Source organism: Petromyzon marinus, chromosome 75, assembly GCF_048934315.1.
Source record: "Petromyzon marinus isolate PM22_M1 ecotype Great Lakes invasive population chromosome 75, UKy_Petmar_22M1.pri1.0, whole genome shotgun sequence".
NCBI lineage: Eukaryota > Metazoa > Chordata > Hyperoartia > Petromyzontiformes > Petromyzontidae > Petromyzon > Petromyzon marinus.
Window position 1 is genome coordinate 7,043,476 of NC_133741.1, and position 8,807 is coordinate 7,052,282.

Consider the following 8,807-nt stretch of genomic DNA (forward strand, 5'->3'; position numbering starts at 1 on the left):
GTTGTTGTGGTGGTGATGGTAGTGGTGGTAGTGGCGGTGATGGTAGTTGTGATGGTATTGGTTGTGGTTGTTGTGGTGGTGATGGTAGTGGTGGTAGTGGTGGTGATGGTAGTGGTGGTAGTGGTAGTTGTGGTGGTGGTGGTGGTAGTGGTGGTAGTGGCGGTGATGGTAGTTGTGATGGTATTGGTTGTGGTTGTTGTGGTGGTGATGGTAGTGGTGGTAGTGGCGGTGATGGTAGTTGTGATGGTATTGGTTGTGGTTGTTGTGGTGGTGATGGTAGTGATGGTAGTGGTGGTGATGGTAGTGGTTTTGGTTGTTGGTAGTTGTGGTGGTAGTGGTGGTAGTGGTGGTAGTGGCGGTGATGGTAGTTGTGATGGTATTGGTTGTGGTTGTTGTGGTGGTGATGGTAGTGGTGGTAGTGGCGGTGATGGTAGTTGTGATGGTATTGGTTGTGGTTGTTGTGGTGGTGATGGTAGTGATGGTAGTGGTGGTGATGGTAGTGGTTTTGGTTGTTGGTAGTTGTGGTGGTAGTGGTGGTAGTGGTGGTAGTGGCGGTGATGGTAGTTGTGATGGTATTGGTTGTGGTTGTTGTGGTGGTGATGGTAGTGATGGTAGTGGTGGTGATGGTAGTGGTTTTGGTTGTTGGTAGTTGTGGTGGTAGTGGTGGTAGTGGTGGTAGTGGCGGTGATGGTAGTTGTGATGGTATTGGTTGTGGTTGTTGTGGTGGTGATGGTAGTGGTGGTAGTGGTGGTGATGGTAGTGGTGGTAGTGGTAGTTGTGGTGGTGGTGGTAGTGGTGGTAGTGGTGGTGATGGTAGTGGTGGTAGTGGTGGTTGTGGTGGTGGTGGTAGTGGTGGTAGTGGCGGTGATGGTAGTTGTGATGGTATTGGTTGTGGTTGTTGTGGTGGTGATGGTAGTGGTGGTAGTGGTGGTGATGGTAGTGGTGGTAGTGGTAGTTGTGGTGGTGGTGGTGGTAGTGGTGGTAGTGGCGGTGATGGTAGTTGTGATGGTATTGGTTGTGGTTGTTGTGGTGGTGATGGTAGTGGTGGTAGTGGCGGTGATGGTAGTTGTGATGGTATTGGTTGTGGTTGTTGTGGTGGTGATGGTAGTGATGGTAGTGGTGGTGATGGTAGTGGTTTTGGTTGTTGGTAGTTGTGGTGGTAGTGGTGGTAGTGGTGGTAGTGGCGGTGATGGTAGTTGTGATGGTATTGGTTGTGGTTGTTGTGGTGGTGATGGTAGTGATGGTAGTGGTGGTGATGGTAGTGGTTTTGGTTGTTGGTAGTTGTGGTGGTAGTGGTGGTAGTGGTGGTAGTGGCGGTGATGGTAGTTGTGATGGTATTGGTTGTGGTTGTTGTGGTGGTGATGGTAGTGGTGGTAGTGGTGGTGATGGTAGTGGTGGTAGTGGTAGTTGTGGTGGTGGTGGTAGTGGTGGTAGTGGTGGTGATGGTAGTGGTGGTAGTGGTGGTTGTGGTGGTGGTGGTAGTGGTGGTAGTGGCGGTGATGGTAGTTGTGATGGTATTGGTTGTGGTTGTTGTGGTGGTGATGGTAGTGATGGTAGTGGTGGTGATGGTAGTGGTTTTGGTTGTTGGTAGTTGTGGTGGTAGTGGTGGTAGTGGTGGTAGTGGCGGTGATGGTAGTTGTGATGGTATTGGTTGTGGTTGTTGTGGTGGTGATGGTAGTGGTGGTAGTGGTGGTGATGGTAGTGGTGGTAGTGGTAGTTGTGGTGGTGGTGGTAGTGGTGGTAGTGGCGGTGATGGTAGTTGTGATGGTATTGGTTGTGGTTGTTGTGGTGGTGATGGTAGTGGTGGTAGTGGTGGTGATGGTAGTGGTGGTAGTGGTAGTTGTGGTGGTGGTGGTAGTGGTGGTAGTGGTGGTGATGGTAGTGGTGGTAGTGGTGGTTGTGGTGGTGGTGGTAGTGGTGGTAGTGGCGGTGATGGTAGTTGTGATGGTATTGGTTGTGGTTGTTGTGGTGGTGATGGTAGTGGTGGTAGTGGTGGTGATGGTAGTGGTTTTGGTTGTTGGTAGTTGTGGTGGTGGTGGTAGTGGTGGTAGTGGCGGTGATGGTAGTTGTGATGGTATTGGTTGTGGTTGTTGTGGTGGTGATGGTAGTGATGGTAGTGGTGGTGATGGTAGTGGTTTTGGTTGTTGGTAGTTGTGGTGGTAGTGGTGGTAGTGGTGGTAGTGGCGGTGATGGTAGTTGTGATGGTATTGGTTGTGGTTGTTGTGGTGGTGATGGTAGTGGTGGTAGTGGTGGTGATGGTAGTGGTGGTAGTGGTAGTTGTGGTGGTGGTAGTGGTGGTAGTGGTGGTGATGGTAGTGGTGGTAGTGGTGGTTGTGGTGGTGGTGGTAGTGGTGGTAGTGGCGGTGATGGTAGTTGTGATGGTATTGGTTGTGGTTGTTGTGGTGGTGATGGTAGTGATGGTAGTGGTGGTGATGGTAGTGGTTTTGGTTGTTGGTAGTTGTGGTGGTAGTGGTGGTAGTGGTGGTAGTGGCGGTGATGGTAGTTGTGATGGTATTGGTTGTGGTTGTTGTGGTGGTGATGGTAGTGGTGGTAGTGGTGGTGATGGTAGTAGTGGTAGTGGTAGTTGTGGTGGTGGTGGTGGTAGTGGTGGTAGTGGTGGTGATGGTAGTGGTGGTAGTGGTGGTTGTGGTGGTGGTGGTAGTGGTGGTAGTGGCGGTGATGGTAGTTGTGATGGTATTGGTTGTGGTTGTTGTGGTGGTGATGGTAGTGGTGGTTGTGGTGGTGATGGTAGTGGTGTTAGTGGTGGTTGTGGTGGTAGTGGCGGTGATGGTAGTTGTGATGGTATTGGTTGTGGTGGTGGTTGTGGTTGGTGGTTGTTGGTGGTTGTGGTTCTGCCGGTAGTGGTTGTGGTTTCTGTGGTAGTGGTGGAAGTGGTGGTGGTTGTGGTGGTTGTGTTATGTATGCCGATGATCTGGTAATCGCTGCTCACTCAGAGGAGGAGTTGGAGGCGCTGCTGCTAAACCTGGAGTTTGCCACTAAGAGGTGGGGCCTTCCCATCAGCCCCACCAAAACTCCACCCCTCAGCTCCCCATTGGTGATGGGGCAGTTGTGGAGAGAGTGGAGAGTTTCCCCCCATACCTGGGCAGTGTGCTCATGACCAGCTCCGGTTTGACAGCGGTGGTCTCACTCCGAATCAGTCGAGCGGCAATATCTTTTCATCGGTTGCGTAACGCTGTGTGGAAGCTACCTGGTCTGTCGCTCCGCACTAAGCTTCAGGTCTTCTCGGCCACGATCATTCCCTCCCTTCTCTACGCTTGCGAAACGTGGACCCCCCCCTTAATGGAACATCTTCGCCGGTTAGGAACATTTAGGCTAGCCTACCTACGTTCCATCCTGGGTTTAAACCAGCAGTCTGGATTGTGTGAGGAGCTCACAAATCCTTGAAAGATCGGGACAGGCAAAGCTGTATTGGCTGGGTCATGTAGCCAGCATGCCCAGCCACCGCACGCCCAAGCAGCTTTTGTTTGGGCGCATAGAGGGGGCTAAACGGGCACAACATTGGCTGGAAAAGAGATGGAGTGATGTGGTACGGGAGGATGTAGAGCTGAGTGGACTTGCCGATGACTGGTACCAGCGGTGTCAAGATCGGCCTCTGTGGAGGAGGCTCGTGAAGGACGCTACTGGGCAGTTGGAGGCAGTCGCCCTCCAACAACAACGGAGGGCGGAGGAGCGACGCTCACAACAACGAGTGGAGCGCCGGGTGGATAAAATCCAGCAAGTTCGCACAGTAGGGGGCACAGGTGGTGCATCTACGGCTCATCTCAGTCAGCCAGCCCATGGCACCTGCTGAGTCTGTCCCGGGACCTCCTCCTCCTGCACCTAGCCTGGCACAGCAGTCAACCCGTGGCACCTGCTGGGTCTGTCACGTGACCTCCTCCTGCTGCACCTAGCCTGGCACAGCAGTCAACCCGTGGCACCTGCTGGGTCTGTCACGTAACCTCCTTGTCACCAATCCTTCGACACTTCACGTGGTAGCCTCAAAGTGCACCTAGCCTGGCACAGGCGCCGTGGTGACGTCACCGTCACTTAATGGTGAATGGCGGCTGTTGGTATTGGTGGTGGTTGTTGTGGTGCTGGTGGTGGTTGTGGTGGTGGTTGTTGTGGTCGTTGTTGTGGTGGTCGTTGTGGTAGTGGTTGTTGTGGTGGTAGCGGTGGTGGTAGGGGTGGTGGGTGTGGTGGTTGTGGTTGTCGTGATAGTGGTTGTTGTGGTGCTTGTTGTGGTAGTGGTGGTTGTTGTGTTAGTGGTTGTTGTGGTGGTGGTTGTGGTGGTAGTGGTTGTCGTGGTAGTGGTGGTGGTTGTGGTGGTGGTTGTTGTGGTAGTGGTTGTGGTGGTTGTTGTGGTAGTGGTTGTTGTGGTGGTTGTTGTGGTCGTTGTGGTGGTCGTTGTGGTAGTGGTTGTTGTGGTGGTAGCGGTGGTGGTGGTAGTGGTAGTAGTGGTTTTGATGGAGGGTGTTGTGGTTGTGGTTGTCGTGGTAGTGGTTGTTGTGGTGGTGGGTGTGGTGGTAGTGGTGGTGGTTGTGGTGGTTGTCGTGGTTGTCGTGGTGGTTGTGGTGGTGGTTGTGGTGGTTGTGGTGGTTGTTGTGGTGGTTGTTGTGGTGGTTGTCGTGGTTGTGGTGGTGGTTGTGGTGGTTGTGGTGGTGGAAGTGGTAGTTGTTGTGGTGGTGGTTGTGGTGGTGGTTGTTGTGGTTGTTGTGGTGGTGGTAGTGGTAGTTGTTGTGGTGGTGGTTGTGGTGGTAGTGGTAGTTGTTGTGGTGGTGGTTGTGGTGGTGGTAGTGCTGGTGGTAGTGCTGGTTGTGGTGGTGGTTGTGGTGGTTGTGGTTGTTGTGGTGGTGGTTGTAGTGGTAGTTGTTGTGGTGGTGGTTGTTGTGGTTGCTGTTGTGGTGGTGGTAGTGGTAGTTGTTGTGGTGGTGGTGGTGGGTGTGGTGGTGGTGCTGTCACCTCGTCGTCTGGGTAGGGTCTCTTCCGTGACACCCACCCCTCTCCCTCCCCCCCCTCTCCCCCCTCCTCCCCCTCCTCCTCCTCCTCCTCCCCCACCTCATCTTCCTGCTTCACTGAAGATGCTAGGGCCCAGTAGCAACCCTGAATCGACATCAACAACATCACTGACATCATCACCCTCGTCATCAACATCACCATCAACATCACCCTCGTCATCAACATCACCATCAACATCACCACCGACAGAGGAGTTGGTGGGTGGGTGATTGGGTGGTTGGATGAGTGAGTGAGTGGGTGAGTGAGTGGATGGGTGAGTGAGTGGGTGAGTGGGTGAGTGAGTGAGTCGGTGATTGGGTGGGTGGGTGAGTGAGTGAGTGGGTGAGTGAATGAGTGAGTGGGTAGGTGGGTGAGTGAGTGAGTGGGTGGGTGGGTGGGTGAGTGGGTGGGTGAGTGAGTGGGTGGGTGGGTGAGTGGGTGGGTAAGTGAGTGAGTGGGTGACTGAGTGAGTGGGTGGGTGAGTGGGTGGGTGGGTGGGTGAGTGAGTGAGTGAGTGGGTGGGTGAGTGAGTGGGTGGGTGAGTGAGTGGGTGGGTGAGTAAGTGGGTGGGTGAATGAGTGGGTGAGTGAGTGGGTGGGTGAGTGAGTGAGTGGGTGGGTGGGTGAGTGAGTGGGTGAGTGAGTGGGTGGGTGAGTGAGTGAGTGGGTGAGTGGGTGGATGGGTGAGTGGGTGACTGAGTGGATGGGTGAGTGAGTGAGTGAGTGGGTGAGTGAGTGGGTGGGTGGGTGGGTGAGTGAGTGGGTGAATGAGTGAGTGGGTGGGTGAGTGGGTGGGTTGGTGGGTGAGTGAGTGGGTGAGTGAGTGGGTGGGTGAGTGAGTGGGTGGGTGAGTGGGTGATTGGGTGGGTGAGTGAGTGAGTCGGTGGGTGAGTGAGTGGGTGGGTGAGTGAGTGGGTGAGTGCGTGAGTGGGTGAGTGAGTGGGTGGGTGAATGAGTGCGTGAGTGGGTGAGTGAGTGAGAGGGTGAGTGGGTGGGTGTGTGAGTGGGTGGGTGAGTGAGTGAGTGGGTGACTGAGTGAGTGGGTGAGTGAGTGGGTAAGTGAGCGAGTGAATGAGTGGGTGAGTGGGTGAGTGAGTGAGTGGGTAAGTGAGCGAGTGAGTAGGTAAGTGAGCGAGTGAGTGGATGAGCAAGTGAGTGGATGAGCAAGTGATTGGGTGAGCGAGTGAGTGGGTAAGTGAATGGGTCCCTTGAGCGATGAGTCTGTGAGTCTCTGTGTGGTGAGTCTGTGGGTCTCTGAGTGGGTCTGCGGGTCTCTGAGTGAGTCCGTGGGTCACTGAGTGAATCCGTGGGTCTCTGAGTGAGTCCGTGGGTCTCTGAGTGAGTCCGTCAGTCCGTGGGTCTCTGAGTGAGTCTGTCGGTCTCTGAGTGAGTCCGTCAGTCCGTGGGCCTCTGAGTGAGTCTGTCGGTCTCTGAGTGAGTCCGTGGGTCTCTGATTGAGTCCCAGGGTCTGTGAGTGAGTCCGTGGGTCTCTGAGTGAGTCCGTGGGTCTGTGAGTGACTACGTGGGTCTGTGAGTGAGTCCGTGGGTCTGTGAGTGAGTCTGTGGGTCTCTGAGTGAGTCTGTGGGTCTCTGAGTGAGTCTGTGGGTCTGTGAGTGAGTCTGTGGGTCTCTGAGTGAGTCTGTGGGTCTCTGAGTGAGTCTGTGGGTCTGTGAGTGAGTCTGTGGGTCTCTGAGTGAGTCTGTGGGTCTCTGAGTGAGTCCGTGGGTCTCAGAGTGAGTCCGTGGGTCTGTGAGTCCATGAGTCTCTGAGTGAGTCCCTGGGTCTCTGAGTGAGTCCCTGGGTCTGTGAGTGAGTCTGTGGGTCTCTGGGTGAGTCTGTGGGTCTGTAAGTGAGTCTGTGGGTCTCTGAGTGAGTCTGTGGGTCTCTGATTGAGTCCATAAATCTCTGAGTGAGTCTGTGGGTCTCTGATTGAGTCCGTAAGTCTCTGAGTGAGTCCCTGGGTCTGTGAGTGAGTCCGTGGGTCTCTGAGTGAGTCCGTGGGTCTGTGAGTGACTACGTGGGTCTGTGAGTGACTACGTGGGTCTCTGAGTGAGTCCGTGAGTGAGTCCGTGGGTCTCTGAGTGAGTCCGTGGGTCTGTGAGTAAGTCCGTGAGTGAGTCCATGAGTCTCTGAGTGAGTCTCTGGGTCTCTGAGTGAGTCCCTGGGTCTCTGAGTGAGTCTGTGGGTCTGTGAGTGAGTCTGTGGGTCTGTGAGTGAGTCTGTGGGTCTGTGAGTGAGTCTGTGGGTCTGTGAGTGAGTCTGTGGGTCTCTGAGTGAGTCTGTGGATCTGTAAGTGAGTCTGTGGGTCTATGAGTGAGTCTGTGGGTCTCTGATTGAGTCTGTGGGTCTCTGAGTGAGTCCGTGAGTGAGTCCGTGGGTCTGTGAGTGAGTCCGGGAGTGAGTCCGTGGGTCTCTGAGTGAGTCCGTGAGTGAGTCCATGAGTCTCTAAGTGAGTCTGTGGGTCTGTGAGTGAGTCTGTGGGTCTGTGAGTGAGTCTGTGGGTCTCTGAGTGAGTCCGTGGGTCTGTGAGTGAGTCCGTGGGTCTGTGAGTGAGTCCGTGAGTGAGTCCGTGAGTCTGTGAGTGAGTCCGGGAGTGAGTCCGTGAGTACTCACCTTGCCTGGGTCTTCCTGTGAGCGAGGGACTTTGCGGAATATCTTGTTGAGTGACAAGTTGTGCCTGATTGAGTTCTAACCACAAACAACAACAACATCATTAACAACATCAACAACATCATCATCAACATCAACAACATCATCAATATCAACAACAACACAATGATCAATATCAACATGACCAACATCATCATCATCATCAACAACACAATAAACATCAACAACATCCTCATCAACATCATCACAATCATCATCAACAGGATCAACATCAACAACATCAATAGGGAGTGGGTGAGCGGGTGGGTGAGCGGGTGGGTGAGTGGGTGGGTGAGCGAGTGGGTGAGTGGGCGGGTGAGCAGATGAGTGAGCAAGTGAGTGAGCGAGCAAGTGAGTGGGTAAGTGAGCGGGTGGGTGAGCGGGTGGGCTAGTGGGTGAGCGAGTGAGTGGGTGGATGAGTGTGCGGGCGAGAGAGTGAGTGGGTGGGTGAGTGGGTGAGTGGGTGAGCGAGTGGGTGAGTGTGCGGGTGAGAGAGTGAGTGGGTGAGTGGATGGGTGAGCGGGTGAGTGAGCGAGTGGGTGAGCGAGTGGGTGAGTGGGCGGGTGAGCGGGTGAGTGAGCGAGTGGGTGAGCGAGCAAGCGAGTAGGTAAGTGAGCAAGTGGTTGAGTGGGTGAGTGGGTGAGCTAGTGAGTGGGCGAGTGAGTGGAGGAGTGAGTGGGCGAGCGGGTGGGCGAGCGGGTGGGTGTGTGAGTGGATGGGTGAGCGGGTGGGCGAGTGGGTGAGCGAGTGAGTGGGTGGATGAGAGAAAGAGTGGGTGGGTGAACTAGGTTAGTGGGTGGGCGAGTGAGTGGGCGAGCGGGTGGGCGGGCGGGTGGGCGAGCGGGTGGGCGAGCGGGTGGGTGGATGCGTGGTTGAGCGGGTGAGCGAGTGGGTGAGCGAGTAAGTGAGTGGGTGGGTGAGTGGGTGAGTGTGCGGGTGAGAGAGCGAGCGGGTGAGAGAGCGAGCGGGTGTGCGAGCGTCTGGGCGAGCGGTTGGGCGAGCGGTTGGGCGGGTGAGTGGATGGGTGGTTGAGCGGGTGAGCGAGTGGGTGAGCGAGCGAGCGGTTGGGCGGGCGAGCGGTTGGGCGAGCGGGCGAGTGGGCGAGCGGATGGGCGGGCGGGCGGGCGATCGAGCGATCCACCGATCCATCCATCGAGCGGTAC

General features: G+C 55.2%; 1 protein-coding gene across 1 annotated transcript in view; it reads right to left on the reverse strand.

Annotated features, from left to right (window-relative positions):
• LOC116938363 (uncharacterized) overlaps positions 1–8,807 on the reverse strand; it is a gene marked incomplete at its 5' end in the record, with an annotated part of 45,760 nt that overhangs the window by 36,413 nt on the left and 540 nt on the right. The window contains 2 exons of the mRNA XM_076056463.1: positions 4,960–5,100; positions 7,609–7,683. Coding sequence (XP_075912578.1) covers positions 4,960–5,100; positions 7,609–7,683 — 216 coding nt within the window. The remainder of the gene's footprint in view (positions 1–4,959; positions 5,101–7,608; positions 7,684–8,807) is intronic.